At 46.7% G+C, this 17408-nt stretch overlaps 1 protein-coding gene and 1 pseudogene across 1 annotated transcript; one reads left to right on the top strand and one right to left on the bottom strand.

Annotated features, from left to right (window-relative positions):
* Positions 1 to 10136: 10136 nt before the first annotated feature.
* Positions 10137 to 12161, bottom strand: LOC146209459 (neprilysin-1-like). The gene has a single exon (XM_084580386.1). The coding sequence runs from the start codon at positions 12159 to 12161 to the stop codon at positions 10137 to 10139; it is 2025 nt and encodes a 674-aa protein (XP_084436512.1).
* A 3120-nt stretch (positions 12162 to 15281) lies between these two features.
* Positions 15282 to 15808, top strand: LOC146209458 (protein GVQW3-like; annotated as a pseudogene).
* Positions 15809 to 17408: the final 1600 nt, after the last annotated feature.

Below are 17408 nucleotides of genomic sequence, written 5' to 3'. Positions count from 1 at the left end.
TGCGCCTCCATCAAGCGGTCGTTTGAGGGTGATGGTGAGCGATATGCGAAATTATTGGAAGATATTTATAGGGGCAGCACAGCAACCATAATTATGCATAAAGAAATTGATAAAATTCCAATTAAGAAAGGTGTTAGGCAAGGATAAACAATTTCCCCAGTGATACTTATAGCCTGCTTAGAGTGTGTATTCAAAGTCATTGAGTGGGAGAAGTTAGGCATCAGGGTCGATGGAGAATATCTCAGTAATCTGCGACTCGCTGATGACATTGCCTTGTTAGGTAACTCAGGGGGCCAACTGCAACTAATGATAAATTATCTAGACAGGAGAAGCAGCAAAGTAGGCCTAAATATTATTATACAGAAGACTAAAGTAATGCTGAACAGCCCGGGAAGGGAACGGCAGTTTAAAACAGGTAGCGAAGCATTTCGAATGGTAGGTGAATATATCTAATTAGGACAGGTGGTGACTGCAGATCCGCGCCACAGCAGGAAAACAACTAGGTGATTACGATTAGAATGGAGCGCATTTGGAAGGTACTAAAACATTGTGACAAGCAGCGTAACGGTATCACTTAACAGCAAAGTGTATAAAAGTTGCATCCTACCAGCACTGAACAATGGGGCTGAAACATGGTGGTTAACGAAAAGGGTTCTACTTAAGTTGAGAACTGCACAAAGGGCCATGGAAAGGAAAATGGCAGGTGTAACGTTAACAGATAAGAAGCGTGCAGAGTGGGTCAGAGAAATTACTTAAGTGTCTGATATTCTAGTCGAAATTCGGAAAAAAAATGGGCATTGGCAGGACATGTAGTTCGAAGAGAGGATAACCGATGGCCTCTAAGGGTGACAATTTGGATTCGAAGGGAAGGTAAGCTTAGCAGGGGGCGGCAGATAATTAGGTGCGGGATAAGATTAAGAAATTTGCAGGAGTTAACTGGATGCAGCTAGCACAGGACTGGGTTAATTGGAATAAAATGGGAGAGGCCTTCGCCTGCAGTGGGTGTAGTCTGGCTGATGATGATGATAAAATAAGGCATACGCATATGCTATCCCGCTAAAGACCGAGAGTGAAGCATTCCCTGACAGACCGCCGAGGCATTGAAGAACGAGAAGCCAGGCTAGCCCGTTGCTGAGAAGCTTATTAAGCGCCGAAGCGAGCCAAGATGGAATCGGCCGCAACGAGTGCGGCTGAAGCCGATGACCGACGTGCATGGAGCTTGATTAATAGACAGCTCAATCACTAGAAGGTTTAATTACTTGTCACAGGCAGTTAAGGGAAGCTTGCTGTTTTACATTTTGTCAAAGTGAGTGAATAAGTGCTGATGCGCGCTTTTATTCAACTGTGCATTCATCGGGCTCTGGAGATGCACCCGTATGTACTCTTACAGTGCTCCTGCTGCCTCGTCTTGTATTCTTAATATGCCCTCTGAAATAATAAATCGCTATCAGCATGACCATCATCATTGTCATCAGCCATCAACGAGTTCGGCAGTAAATTAGTGCGTCCGCGTTTTCCCAGCAAGCGTCTCATCAGCCCATCAAACTTTCTACTGTCCCCTGTTACGCTTGCGTTCTCTGGGATCCAACCACCTACCTTCAGCTACCTCCAGTTACAATCTGTTGTCTTATCATTGTATTACACGTCCGGCCGATGCAAATTTCGTGATTTTGACTTGGATATGTAAACTTGCATTTGTTGTCTTACCCACTCTGCGTTGTCCCTGCCTCTCAATGTCAAAGCTATAGTCTCTCTTCTCATAGCTGATACTACGTGCTCAATGTAAGCTGAAACTTGCTGTGCCAGTTTAACATTATAATGTTTGCGTTTTGTGCTAAATTTAACATAGAACCCGCAGCGACAATATTTACTGATGGCCTTCATACTCTTTACAAGTGACCATAAAATGTAATGTATATATTACGCATTTTCATTTCTAAGCTTGTATAAGAGAGGAGGGGGTGGGGCGATTCTTTTGAAATTTCAGACTTCTGATATGCACATTCGTTCCTCCGCGACCATTTCTTTGCCATTCCGGTTGTTTACTACCCACATCTTAATCTTATAACTTAAGTAATGCGAGCGCTCTAGTGCATTAGTATATTAGCACACAAAATATTTTATGCTTGTGGAAACGACGTCGCAACGTGTTGAAGCTTCAGTGTGCCACGTAAATCCTCTCTTGATATAGAAGACTTTTGGTAGCGATCGTTTTCTTGACGCCGTAAAAAGGAATTGAGACGGTGCTAAGGCTTTTTACAGATCACACAGGGATTCGAAATGGTGTTGCTGCTCTGTTGCTCGGTCCATTTTATTACTATAACAACTTCTGCGTCTATTTCTTTAATAAGTTACTGAGCTTTCCCGCCTGGCCGATGGGTGAAATGGTTCCTAAATTTTATAGGAAACTAAGAAATGCCTTCGAGAAGTAAAATGATAGTACAGTGCTTTTTATGCTTAATGAGCATAACAGCTTTGTTTTGTGGGACAAATGGGGTGCACGTAACTTTGCTTTGTTAAAATCTGACGTATTTTTGGTAAATGCATCAGCGCAGCTTGCCTTTGATTTCTGTTTTGTTAACTGGAATAGATGACTTCTTGAATGTAATTTAAGTAAAATTGCAGAGAACGATAACCAATATTGAACTTACTAGGTTCTCAGTTTGTCAAGCCCACCAACTCGCCTACAAGGCCAATTGTATAAGCCAGTAGCTAAGCTTCGCCGGCCTAAAATGGCCTATATCTGTGGTCGCTGTCCCCCCAATTCGTTCTTGAAGTCATCATAGTGAGCTTTACTGTAGCCCTTTATAAGACCATTTCTACAACCTCTCCAAATTGCGTTTTTAATGAGCGTGTGGCTGCAGTTCGCTGAATTCACATATTGCATAGGTTCATACATATGTACTTAGCGAAAGCACTAGGATGCAGCACCCATTACAACACTTAGAGAAAAATTTGGCCGATAGACCATAGAGCAAGTTCCGTAATCAGTGAAGCCATAGGTCAGAGATTTTTTAAGGCTCATCGTTTGCAACTTTGTTCTGGCGTTGTATGTCATCATAGCTTTACTGTTGCACTGCCACATGTAAGTCGCTTGTGCCCCGCTGGACTGTCGCGCGCGGTGGTTAGGGCGCTCGACTACAATGCCAAGAATGCGGCATCAAATCCATGCTTCCGCGGTTCGAATGTGGCGCAAGGCGTACGTGTACTGTGCGATGTCGATGTACGTTAAAGAACCCCAGGTGGTTTAAATTTCCAGAGACCTCCACTATGGTATCTGTAATAGCCTGATTCGCTTTGGGACATTAAACCCCATCAACTTTAAACCAATGTATGTAGCTGCAACATGAGGGTATAGAGCTACCTTCCTTAACAAAAAACGCACAAACGACTATAGGAATGGTCAAAACTTGCTCGTCAAGACGTGTTCAAGAAAAGACAGGAGGGGCATCATCTTAACTGCAGACCATTTAATATGAGATGGCTATTTAAACCTATTGTGTCCGTGAAGTCGGTTTGTATACGGGTTTGGGGGTCCCCCAGCCTAAAGACTACACATCTTTGAAGTTACTTTGCCATTCGTGAGGTCCGCAAAGATGTTCTTCAGCGCCCGGTCAAATCAGTGCAGTATAGACAGGTCCATGCAGCCTTGAGCATGAGTGTGTTCCAGCTAAGATGGCTTCGCATCGCTCCTCTGAAAAAACTCGCCACCTAAGTAAATATGTGTCCTCTCTCCAGAGAAGTGTATCCGCGCCTTCCGAGGAAGGTTCAAACGTCATCTCGCCATCAGATTCTGAGGCATCCAGCAGAGGCCTCGCGGCAACATCTGCCCCGAATTCGACATCTCAGCCTGAACCTCGGCCCCAAGTCCAGTTTGGTGCTCCCGGTTCATCAGCAACAATGCCGATCCCGCCTTCCCAAAATGCCCAACAGCCCGTAAGTGACCTGTCCCCTTGGCGGAGCACGACAATGACCATCCAGTCAACACGACGAGATGGGCATCCAACGGTGCGACAGGATGAGACGTGCTCTCCAATGGACTTATCCGCACCATCATCCATGTCAACAAGCCCCCGTACCTCTCACAAACGTCCTTCGGAAGACCATCAACGGAATTCGTCTTCGGCAAGTGATGCCTGTCAAGGAAAGCGCTCTTGTTTAACGATCGAGAGCCAGTATCGACATCTTATAAAGTGACCATTAAATCTCTAGGTAACAAACGCCTGACGGATATACCGGATAGGGTTCTCCAGGCTAACTTGGACGCTTGTCTCGGAACCAGAGGTTTTCGGGGCTTCAAGGCAAGGAAGAAGTCAAATACTTTAGCGCTGTGGCTTCCGACACTCGCTGCGGTGGAACGTATGCAAACGATTAGCTGTATTTCAATCACAAGCGAGATTTCAGTGCCTGCCCAGGTATATCTAGTTGAAGGCTCCGACTTGCCGCGGTGCGTTGTTCACAGCGTCGACATAAACAAGGATCAAGCCACACTTCAACGGGAGCTGTACTGCCCCACGCACCTTGTCATTCAGGCACGACATATGGGAAAAGGGCGCTTTTGCAAGGTTACCTTGCAAGGCCCTCAGACATTTCCAGCCTGTCTGTACTACTACGGCTGCATTTTAAGACCTCGGCAATATAAACCGAGTGTGGTTTACTGTTACAACTGTTTCCGAACTGGGCACATGCGCAAATCTTGTCCTTTCGCTAATGACGATGAAGGTACGTCTCAAGGAAAAGTTACGTACCGATGCGGCCTCTGCAAATCAGACGACCACGAGATTACACCTCCAAGTTGTCCGACAAAGCAAAAGGCAACACCGAAGGCTCGTCTTCGGAACACTATAAGCATTGGCCAATACAAGACATGGCACCATTACAGACACCCAATCGCTTCGCTGCTCTCCAGTGGGATGACGAAGAGTGGCCAGAGCTTCCTGAGCCCGTTTCGAATGCACCTCCAACTAAGACGAAGTCTGGCGATACGGTGTTCAATGAACGCCATCGACAACAGCCAATACAGAAACGCACTTTACTGCCAGAGGACGATATGGCTGCAGTAGACGAGCAAATCACTCGTCTCTTAGAGGAGTTCTCCAAGCTCCGACAACACCGCGAAAAGTTTGCTCGACGTCGACGAACTGCGGAATTAACAGCCAGTTCTATCAATAGGGCAGCACCGTCGTCTTCTTCCCGCGCAGCTGTGCCATTTGCTGCCGCTACGAAGTGTACCACAATGCCCATGGATAACTCTGCAGCATCGTTGCTCCGCTATATGGTCAACCAGTTGTCCAGCCTGACGTCCGTGATACTGCAACGCTTGGACTAGTACCCGAAAATGGCGAATACCGGTCATCCTGGTGGGCTACAGTGGAACTGTAGAGGCATTTCCACGAAAGTGGGCGAGCTCAAGGCCCAACTACGAATTAACAAGGTCCAGGTATGGGCTATGTTATGACAGGAAACAAACGCCTTACCAACAATTCCAGGCTTCATTAGCAACGTGTCTCCTTCGATGACCGACCTTCGCGTGCAGACTTTTGCTCCACCGGTAATGGCGGCGGTTTATGTTGATAAGCGGTTTCCTCATGTACGCCTTTCTGTCGAAACCTAGTGCACTTCTTATCGAGAGGTTGTAGCAGTTGCTGGGAAATTTCCGAAAGAAACCGTTGTGATTGTTTCATATTACGTTAGATCAGCTGGAGGCTCCCCTTCTAGCATTAATCTTGGCTGGTTATTCGGTGTCCGTCGGCAATACCCCGGGTGTCCGATTTTAGTCGAAGGCGACTTCAGCGCCCCTGATCCGGATTGGGGGTATCCCACTGCAAGCCCTCGTGGTAGGCCTGTGTGGGACGCCTTCATTGATGCCCTGTTTGTATCGCTCAGTCATCCTGGGACAGCAACGCGACCTGTTCGTCAGAGACGTAATGCTGCCTATGCTCCGGACTTGGCATGGTGGTCGGGCGCGGGAACTCCCTCGTGGCACATAGAGCCAGACAGCTGGGGAAGTGATCATCACCCTATCATCATCAGTCTCCATCCCTCACGTCTCCGCCCTTTACGCCGCAAATGTTCTGTGATCAACTGGGACAACTTTCGCTCACGACTCGATAGTCTGTCTTCAGATTCGGCGTCACTCCTTGTTGAGCGAATACCTAGTGCATTAAATAGCTCTACAACTACTACCTGGATTGATGCTGGTCGACCGGCACCAGATATCGGCCTGCCTAACTTCTGGCCTGCCCGCCGTCAAGCCGAACTGGTTGCAAGGCGACACCCTACTTCGACACAGGCACGTACATGACTGCATTATCTTACTGCTAATGCTCGGAGATATGAACGCGATCTCTGGCGACGCCAGTGGCATGCATGGTGCGAACAGATTTCCGCTAAATCCTCGAATGCCTCACTCTGGCGAATGTTTTGTGCAATGGAACATGGTCGCCATTCTACTGACGCAGCAGCAACAGCATGCTTTGTAGCTAATTTGTCACCGGATGATTTCGCCAGAGAAGCAACACGAATGCTTTTCCCAAAGTATAATACATTGCCTCCTTCAGCTGTTATTTTAGTTTGGCAAGTATCCTTGCAGATGCATACACAATACCATCTGCTGCTGACGCAGATGGAATTGCGAGTCTCGTTTCTAAGCCTGAGCTACTGGGTGCAATTGATGAGGCGAAACGAAAAACAGCGCCCGGCCCGGACAAAATTCAGTATGAGGTTTACAATAACCTGAATGCCGTTGCACTCCCTCAACTACTAGACACTATAAAAAATGTATGGCTGCATGGTGTCGTACCTGAGAGATGGAAATCCGCTGTGGTGATCCCTATTCCCAAACCAGGAAAGCCCCCAACAGACCTCTCTAACTTGCGACCACTCTTATTAACATCAACGCTGTGCAAGCTTGCAGAGAAAATGCTGGCTACACGACTTTCGTGGTGGCTAAAACAGCACGGTGTTTATCATCCCGCTCAAATTGGATCTCGTCCAAACATAGGTACAGAGGACGGGTTGGCGGTCTTGGCATCAGCAGTACTCTCATCTACCCGCAGCGGCAATGTGCGTACCATATTGGCAATGGATTTTGAAAAGCATACAACATTAGTCATGCTGAAATCCTGAACGCCATTGACTTGCTCCACATCCCTTTGAGAGTACGTAGTTTTGTCGCATCATTTTTGGACGGGAGAACATTTGCAATACGCCTCAGTGGTAACGGAGTTGGTTCGTTCGTTTCGCTACGTGGCGTGCCCCATGGATCAGTATTGTCGCCGAAATTGTTCAATATTGCTTTCATCCCACTGGCATGGCGCTTACATGACATCCCTGAAATAAAGTTTTTGCAATACGCTGATGACATCACTGTATGGAGCACTCACCAAGACCTGCTTACTCAGGAAGCTGCTCTTCAATCAGCTTTAGATATTAACTCTGATTACGTTTCTTCCCCGGGCCTTCAGCTTTCAGTGTGTAAAACTACATACACGGTGTCGCTAACCACTGGGGACGCCGTAAACTTACTGCAAATCTAATTCGTCTCTTTCTATCAGACACCCCTATACAGGAATGTCCGAGCATAAAAATTCTGGGCTTAACGGTTAACCAATCAGGATCAGAGGCTGCTTTGCTTTCTCAGGCAAAAAGCAAGCTGTTCACACTATGGATTTGATTAGATTTCTCTTAAACCTGGTGGCGCTGGCTCGTCTGTGTCATGCCCGTTGGTGAGGGCGATGCTGCAGCCACGTATTATTTATCAAGCCCAGTTCCAGCATCTTACAAGAGCACAATAGGATCTCCTTGAAGCCGCAAATTGAGAAGCTATGAGGACCATAACATGCCTTCCACGACTCACACCGGTCGTAGCATTACAGGAGAATGCGCAGCTCAACACCATCGATAAACTGGTGCAGCAGCGCCGTGATGCTCGCAGACTCAAGGCCACTTTGTCACATTCCACGCAAGCACTTAGGTCGTATGCAATGTCACACATTATTCTTCAGCCACCTGCGCCAGTTCTCCCTCCCTGGAAATTTGTACAGCTATGAGACAACAAGCCAACTGATATCCGCAGACCAACGTCTGCCAACGCAGCATCGTTGCTTCGACAGAAATTTGAAGACCAAGATACTCACCTGCCTCAAGATTTCATAGTAGTGTACGTGGATGGAAGCCTACAAGGCTGTGATGCCAAAACAGCAATCTACTGTCCACGAAAACTTAGCCTGAAAAAGACCACTACGTTTCAGCTTTCGGAACCAGTTACATCTTTCTGCGCTGAGCTCGTGGCAGTTCAGGAGGCACGGTATGCTCCGTGACTTCCATAACCATGCTCCCTACAGCTCACGTTGTCATCCGCACTGACGCACTTCAAGCACTGCGTCTGCTCCGATGTGTCAGCCACTGCCCTAAAATTTGCAAAGACATCCACCAGCTTGCGGCGCGCATCCCACAGTCAGTAAGTATAGAGTGGGTACCACGGGATCTGCTGCCTGCTCAGAGCAAGCTGATTTAGCAACCCGCCTCGTGAACCAAGTCGCATCAATCCCACTGCTCCTTGAAGCGGACGACGCTACCCTCCTTTTGTCAAGAAAGGAACACCTCCGGCGCCACACACGTGCACTTATCCCTCCGTGTGCGATATCCCTTCTCCGTGGTTTTACCCGTGCAGAGGAGGTTGCGCTTAGGAAGATCCGGGTGGGTGTTGCCCTCACACCAGCTGTCACAAGGACGTGGTCATACTCCCAACCCTTATATCCCCGCCCAGGGTGCCCGATCTGTGAAATCGAAGATGTTGAAGCCGACATCCGCCAATTGCTGTGGGACTGCCCAGCACTCAAACCAACATGAATCGGCACCTGAGAATAGCTGGCCTTTCAGCAACTAATCTGCCTCATATGTCACTTTGACTCAGGGACCTCATCATAGCTCACTTCAGCACTTCATAAAAGCCAACCTTTTTCCATTCATTTAATTATTTATTCATTCTTTATCTCATACCCTACTGATGCCATGAGGCAATAAATATCTATTAAAAAAATAGCTTGCAATACTTCTGTTACCTGACAGTACTTGCTTTCTACACTTTTTTAATTGATTTCTTTTCAACCATTAGAAACGTACCTTCAGGAGCCACAGATAAAAAAAAAGTGAAAATATTCCGCGACAAATACTCATGTACTTGACTCACGAGCCAAGTTATTTATATAAGTAATTCAGTGCCCAAGGTGAAAGCAAACTGAGCGACCTAAATGTTCTCGCGCATAAAGTCAAGTCTCGCTAATGAATACAATAAATTATTAATAATATAAGGAGATAACATGACTAGATCGTTGCTTAGCTAGTATGAAAACACACATCTACTTTATTAGACAAGGAAACCCTATAAATGAATTGTTTAGCAGGCATAGTGTCACTTGAATGTCTCACGAGATGAAAAAGCAATGATAAACAGAAAAAGGGAAACGCTTTGTGCGTCTCCATTTTTAAGCACAGCGGTAACATTGTAGTCTGTAACTGGAGTGCCGTCAAAACGGGCAAACTAACAGTTCCAAAAGTACACTGAAGAAAGCATCGGGATTTATGACAAGGAATTGCATTTGACCTTGGTCGTAAGAACTGAACCAAGGAAACTAAAAACTATTTTTCAAGAACTTATGCAATTGCATGACAAAAATATGGTCACTAAACTATGCCGGGAGACCAGACATGCAAATTCGGTAACTGTCTCTGTTTACATGTTCAAGCAGTAATTGTTTCAGTTGTCTCAGTTGTGCTTTGCCGGGAGTAATGCGAAACCGTCTCAGGCGCTACTTTATACCAGAACCTGAAGCGTAGGAAAATAGTGAGAATACGTGCAAAATTAAATCATCGCACCCAATAAATGCGAGCGAATATATATATATATATATATATATATATATATATATATATATATATATATATATATATATATATATATCTATAGATATATTTCTTAAAGCCCTTACTTATGCGCATTATACGCAAACAAACGATACAGAATGAAAAACGGATGGAACATTACATGCTGCCAACGTTTCTTGGATGCACACAATATATAGTTCACAGTGAAGTAGTCCAGCTTCAAAATTTCACACACAAACAAAATAATATCAGTCAAAAAAACTGCACTTATTTCTCGAATTCATCATGGACCCTTCAGGGCATCTGAATGCTTTTGCAAAAGCCGAAGAGTGCCGCACGATTTTGTTGCAGTCAGGAGCGAACGGCTTCTTGACGTCTTTCGGGGTGCACGTCATGTGGCAAATAGTTAAGAAAAAAACTTTCTCTTCCGTCAGGTCGGCGCTTATCTGAGGTGTGGTCCAAGCTTCTCTGCTTGCGTCCAGAAAAGCAGAGTAGGCGATCTGCAGCGCTGGTATCTCGGGAAACACACTGTCACTGCCCCTTAATTCGCTGCTGTTGAAGCATTTGATCTTTTCTTGGAAGACAGAATGAGAGTTGGCACTGAGGAAAGATCTAACTAATGTCCCGTCCGGGTGCCACTGGGTTCCCACTTGATCCATCGCCTTGACCAGTTCTAAGGCGAGGTGGAAGCCGAAACCTCCGTAGAACATGGCCAGAGTGCCTTTGCTATAGAACAGTGGGCGGCCTACAGCAGCGATGGCGACACCGATGGCGTTGCCTAAATAGTCGTACTCGAAATAAGGCAATGCGTAGTTTTGTGGCATTTCAAGCACTGTGTCGTATTCCACCGTTCTGCGTATGTTTTGTATGCTCTTGCGCGATTTTATGAAGTATGCACCAAATGACTCTTCTTTCTCTGGAAACGCTCGAAATAATTCCTCGAGGTTAGTTTTATTCAGGAATGCGGCGGGAGGCCACATCCGCATACTTGAAGACCGAAGTTTATCGACTGCCAAAGCTACGCTCTCCGAGTCCAGCCAAGTCGAGTCGTTAACTAAGCGTACAGCTGTCGACACAAGGCGGCTGAAGCCGGCGTCGACCAGTTCCTTGTCTGTCTTCGTTAGATGCCTCACGTATTGCGCTGTTATGAGGAGCACCTTATAGGGCACCTCAACATGGTACCCGCAGAAAGCAGGTCGTAAGCGTTTGGCTGTCCTAAGATCACCGTAACGCGCCACCAAGAGAGCGCTGTCAGACACTGGTCCATAGTGTTGAGCGAATTGCCATCCCAAAAAATCCAGAATTTCATTGTTGGTGTATTTCGCGAACAGGTCACCCACTGTTACAAGGAAGAGCACATTGGTAGTAGTAAAGACGTCCTGCTGAATAATCTTCGGGTTTAAGGCGGTAGCGTGCTGCAGCTCGTTCAGCCATCGTGGGGAGTCTATGCCAGTCGTATACACTTCAAGTTCGCCTACGGCGAACATGGCCGCTCCGGACGTTGCTTGCACCGCCTTTTGTAGTGTCTCTAGAATGTCGCCCTCGATGTGGGCTGCCTTAAGCGCCCTTTCCTTGGTGGCGTTTGTGATGTCGCCAAAAAGCGCTTTGTAAAAGTCCATCCAGTACCTGAAGTAGGCGTCTTCTCCGTCTCCAATCACAGCGAGGTGCTGGAGGCGGTAGCGGTCGATGAGAGGAGCAGGCGTTAGCACGATGTTTCGCCTGCCTCTAAACGCACCCTTCCAAATAGTAAAGACTCGCAGCTCGAACCAGAAGGCAGCCTGCCAATTGTAAGCAAGGCTGAGGATTACTCGAAGAGCGTCAATGTCTTGTTCAGGTGGATTCGGCCACAGTAGGTTGATATTGTTTAGAAACTGCCGGAAACTTTTCAAGTCCCTACCGTACGTTGTGGAATTGCTCATACAAGATTCAAACATGGCCAATGGCTTATTGAGGACGGGAAAAGACTTGGATCCTTCCAGGATGTATTTCTTGATGTTGAAGAGCCACGAGTAGAGCATGTCGTGCATGGCGGATTTGTCAAAATCCCTAATATCTTGCCTGTCTTTCGGTGGTGCCCAGTTGAAGCAGGCGTGGGCACTGAAGTCATGGCAGGGGTCGACCTTTAAGTCTCGCGTCTCTTCGAGTAAGCTTTCATGTGAGAGGCAGTCATCGGTGATGCAGAAGCCCTTCTTGTCTTGTAGTGGTGAAATGCGGACAAGGAAAAATACGGTGATGAGGACAAAGAACATGGTCGCTAGAGTCACGAACGTCATGAAGATCTCATTCTTCAGGAGGCTGCCTACGTTGAGGTTGTAGGTCTCACGAGGACTTCGCACCTGGCGGTAAAATAGGAATTTAATTACTGTATTTTCAAGGTTGCGTCATGTAAATAAAAGAGGATTCTTTCGAATCTTGAACATTCGAATGACGAAACACGACTAGGGTAATATTTACGGCTCAGGTTTAATCGGAAAAGGAACCGTAGGCGCTTCGGGTGCGGGCGGTTCTAAAGGTTCATTGAGTAGTCGCAAAGGTAAAAAGTTTTCGTTTTAGTGTATGCAGGCAGCTGGACAGTGCCTTCACGAGAAATATTAAGTGTCGATTTTATATTCTGGATGCGAATTTGACGTTCTCTGGAATCTGTTCTGCTTCCTCACATGGGTACTAGATGTTGCATTAATTTATAAGAGCTTTATAGGCGAATCCAGGTTCAGGGCTTGCCTCCTGTAGGGGTTCTTACATGTAGTCTCGTTATTGACAGCAGCCTATCTATGCCAAGTGCAGGACAAAAGCGCCTGCCAGAGCCCTGTAGTTAATTGTTTCATGTACTAAATGTGGCCACTTATGCTTGAGAAGCTTCAAACGACTTTTGAGATTACTGGTCGGACAAAATGATGTATACTGATTTTAGGGAATTAAATTTCATCCGTGTATCTCTTGTCGCCAGCTGCAACGCTTGCTGTCGCATGGAGTACAATCAGGTGTCCTTGAATGCCATTCGTTATCTTGCTCTCAGATTATACAGCTTCTAAAGCCCGGTTCTTGTAACGATAAATAACAGGTGCTATTTGTATCAAGTTTTCCAAAGCATCCGGCGATGTTTTTCGCAATCCAAAAATGATTTGTTCTAATATAGAAAAATATATATAGAAAAATATACATTATAGAAAAATATATGGCCCTATTCACGACCGCCATCCATTCATTATATTCAATAACAAACACACTAATGCATTTCCATGGGACTACGGCCTCCATTTGGGACTCAGCGTGAACCAGTGTTTTCTATTTTATGCAGTATCGTTCGACATTCTTGTTAACTATATATTGTATGATGATCACTGCGTCCGTCATTCTGAACATAAAATTGCTTTTCACAAAACAGTTAGAAATAATGCATTCGAGAAAGTGATCGTTTGGTGGAGAAAGAGATCTTTGCACATGCCTGAAATTGTATGAATTCGTGGGAAGTAGCTTTTGAAGCCCAGTACTCTTACAACCAAACAAGCTAAGGAAGATGTCCCAGAAAAGGAATTAGGGCTTTGAAATATGAATCTTGTTAGCAGGAGTGAAGATACAGAATATGGAACAGCTAATGCTAACCGAATTTCTCTTTCCAGGGCCTTTAATCTTTCAATTCCTAGAGTTCATCTACTTGCATTCAAGTCCATCGTGATTTCAGTATTGCATCATGCTGCCATTGAGACTTATATACAAAATATTATTAAACATAAACAAACAAGGCGGTTTGCGGAGTTTAACGTCCCAAAGCAACTCAGGCCATGAGAGACGCCGTAGTGGAGGACTCTGCAAATTTACGCCACCTTTAACGTGCATTGACATCGCACAGCACACGGGCGCCATGCTTTTCGCCTCCATCGAAAAGCGGCGGCTGAGGCCGGGATTTGATCCCGCGTCCTTGGGAACAGTAGTCGAGCGCCGTACCCGCTGCGCCACCCCGGCGGAGCTATACAAACAAGGGGCGTTTCACAAATGTACACCGTCTGGAGAGTACGTGCAAGCAATTACTAAGCCGCGATGATTTATTTTAATTAGTTAACAACAATCGCATTTCGCTTTCTAAAAGCTTTTATATAAAATACCTAGTGGACGTTATAGCGCGGATTCTGGAATCATTATTTCGTTTTCAACTATATATATCATTTCCTTGAGCCAACATGGACACCTCTCCATTTATGTTTATGCCCTGCCGCTGTGGCGCAGTGATTGAGATGCGCGAATACTTACTGATGTACTCGCGTTCGAAACAGGTAGTTGCGTTTAGATGGAGACGAAACGAAGAGGCATCAGGATGCTGTGCGATGCCATTGCATGTTAGAGATCCTCAAGTGGTCGAAATTACTCCGTAGAGCTACATTACGGCTCTTATGTTTATCTTTCCACATTCACTCCCACCTTACACCTATCCCTAACGGCGCGGTTCAGATGCCCCCAGAAACAAGCGTGGCCGACATTGCACCTTTCCCTTCCAGTGAACCAATTATGCATAATATCAACGGTGTTCTGCAACTTTATCGTCCACATGTTGAAAAATTCTCCCGCTTTAACTGAAGGCTCATTTGCGCTCAAACTGCACAGAAAGCTTAAGTGTTGTTGTCCCATTCTTTACGGGGTAAGTATGACCATGGTGCATACTTGGTATGGCCGCGCATGATGGGAAACCAGAACCGTCTGCGACGATCCTGAGGAGCAAAAGACGCAAACCCAATTTTCCACCGAAAAGCAGCGGTGGCGCTATCTAGCACCATTACAGAACGAGCCACGGTTGCCTCGGCGCTTTTGAACCCAAGCGCTTTATTCCAGCGACGCCAGATGACGCCACAGCTGCCTTTTGCTGGAAACTCTGCGCTGGTGTTTTTCGCTCCTCAGTCTCAGCGCAGACAGTTCTGGTTTCTCATCATGCGCGGCCGAACGAAGTAAGCACCATGGTCACACTTACCTCGTAAAGACGGGGACAACAACGCGCAAGCTTTGCGCGCAGTTTCAGCGCAAATTAGCCTCTGGTTAAGGCGGGATAATTTTTCTAAAGGGGACGAACAAGTTGCAGGACACTGTGCAGAAGATATACAGAAAATGTATACATTCCTTCACCCCTACATAAAGAACGGCCAATATTTTTTGCCGATGCCAAGATGGCAAACGTATGTCGCCAAAATATCAATGTACTTGCACGAGACCTTTTAGAAGAGTATCCGACCTTATGTTTGCGAACACGTGATGCATATAAAACAAGCGCGCTTGCATGAGCTGATGTTGAACCTTCATGCGCATGCGCGAATGTTTTCCCCCCTGCCGATAGCTTCAGTCGCTTGGGTGCAGAATTTGAGAGAAGTAGCGTGCAGTGCTCTCGTCAGTTGTTTATTGCAAGGGTAATGGTGGAGCCACTGGAGCAGCGCTACTACATCAAATTTTGTCAGAACCTGAGCGATTTCCAAGTAAAAATCATTCAGAAGATTCAGACACCTTTCGATGTCGATGCTATTAGCAGCATACAGATTAGGATGTCGTACACCCGGTTTAAATACGGCCGCACTACGATGAAGAGCGAGCCACACTCCGGTCGGTCATCAACATGCCGACATGACCAGGTCATTGCCGAAGTGATCACTGTGGTGATGCAGAACCATCGTGTGACTCTCCAAGATATTGTGGCAGAGATGGGCATCAGCATTTTTCTGCACATTCCAGTATCACCAAAGATTTGGCCATGAAGACAGTTGCGGAGAAATTTGTACCGAAGCTGCGCACAGTAGAGCAAAGGCAACATCGTGTTCAAGTCTCACAGCAGATGCTAGATTCCGCAAACAGTGACCTCGACTTTATGAACACGATGAAGACCGAAGAGGGCCTGCGAAGTGCGCATCAACATGAAAGTGATGCCGACTGTTTTCATTACTGACGCGGTGCGGTACACCACGAGTACACTCCGCAGGGCCAAACAATCACTACGAAGTACAACAGGGCTGTCCTCTGTCGTCTACGTGATGCTGTGCGGCTCAAGAGCCCGGACTTGTGTTCAACAGGAAATTTGCGCATCCATCACCATAATGCTCCTACACGTTCCTCGCACTTCGTTTAGACTTTTTTTCGCGAGAAACCAAACTCCTGTGTTTCAACAGGCTCCTTACTCTAGTGATACCGCCCCCTGCGACTTCTGGCTGTTTCCCAAAATTAAGAAGCTACAGCGCTATTTCAAACAAGAGGGGACATTATGGCTGCAACAACAGCTGCGCTAAACTCCATTCCGAAAGAGGCCTTCTCGGAATGCTTCCAACAATGGCAGCACCACTGGGAGAAATGTGTGGAGTCCCAAGGAGACTACTTTGAGAGTGATTAGGTTTCCATTGCTCCAGTTCTACCACATGATTCATTCGGCCAATAGCCGGATACTTTTCTAGCAGACCTCGTATTTATACTTTGCGTTCTTTTAGGTAGAGAAGACCAATGCATATAATGAAGAGTTGGTGCTGATGATAAAAAAAAAACATTTATTCTTTTTTATATAGGTATATACAGAGAAGGCACGGGAGCAGTCCTTTAGGATCCCGCCCCTTACAATTACCAGGTGGTCTCCCTCTTACGAGAGCCTAATGGCATCGGCCGCGGCCCGAGCCCGCTCGATCAAGGGTCGTTGCGCCATTAGGTCTGAGAACCCGAGCAGGGCCGCCTCTCAGTCCTCACGGGAAGTGTTGCGTAGGGGGGGGGGGGGGTGTAGATTGGGGGTTTTTCGACATGCCCACATTATGCGGAAAATGTAGATGTCCGAGATCTTTTGTTCACAGTGCGGGAGTTCCCACGCGCTAGCGGGGTCAAAGCATGTTAATACTGCCGGTCACAGTATAAGGTTGGTGTAAAGGCGAAGGTGAATGCACTTCTCCTCCTTTGTGAGGCCAATTCAGGGCTTATGATAGATTGCATGACTGGATTGATAGAATTGATTTTTTTTTTAAAGTGTAGGCGGGATTGGGTTCGGAGGTCGCATCCGTGGGAGACGAGGCTAGTTCGCCGAAAGGCTAGTGCGCGGAAAGTGAACGCGCGGGCGTCGGCATCAGCCGTTTCGTTTCCCTTGAGGCCAGTGTGATCCGGAGTTCAGATAATGTTTTCATGCGCGGGTACACCGAAATAATCGCTGTTTTGTAAAATTTTGCTATGTACCATATGTACCCTTGCACGATATTGCTGCAGGCACCCCTCGAGTCGGTCAGGACGACCCGGGAGTGCTGATTTTGCGGCGGCTAGCGCGATGTAACCTCTTCCGTGTGTGTTATGTTGTGTGCACGAAAAGTGAGTCTGTTTATTACAGTGTTTTGATGAACGACTGCGGCCGTGTACCAACTCCAATGATGCGGCCTGAGGCATCCACGTAGGAGACTCCATGTTTTTGTCTGTAGGGGCGAGCCAAGGCTCCCGCCCGCGCGAGACGCCTGCCACTATGGCCCTCTCGTGTCATGTTGGCCTGAAGAGGTCGTACGTGGAAAGCATATCTGCACTGTGTAGAG

The sequence above is a fragment of the Amblyomma maculatum genome, chromosome 1 (assembly GCF_055883805.1).
Source record: "Amblyomma maculatum isolate TAMU_Amacu chromosome 1, ASM5588380v1, whole genome shotgun sequence".
NCBI classification, from domain to species: domain Eukaryota; kingdom Metazoa; phylum Arthropoda; class Arachnida; order Ixodida; family Ixodidae; genus Amblyomma; species Amblyomma maculatum.
This window is presented reverse-complemented; position numbering and strand designations above follow the sequence as displayed.

Bases quoted from the DNA above. Each gene is read 5' to 3' on its own strand.
- LOC146209459 (XM_084580386.1), bottom strand. From the start codon at position 12,161: ATGACGTTCGTGACTCTAGCGACCATGTTCTTTGTCCTCATCACCGTA.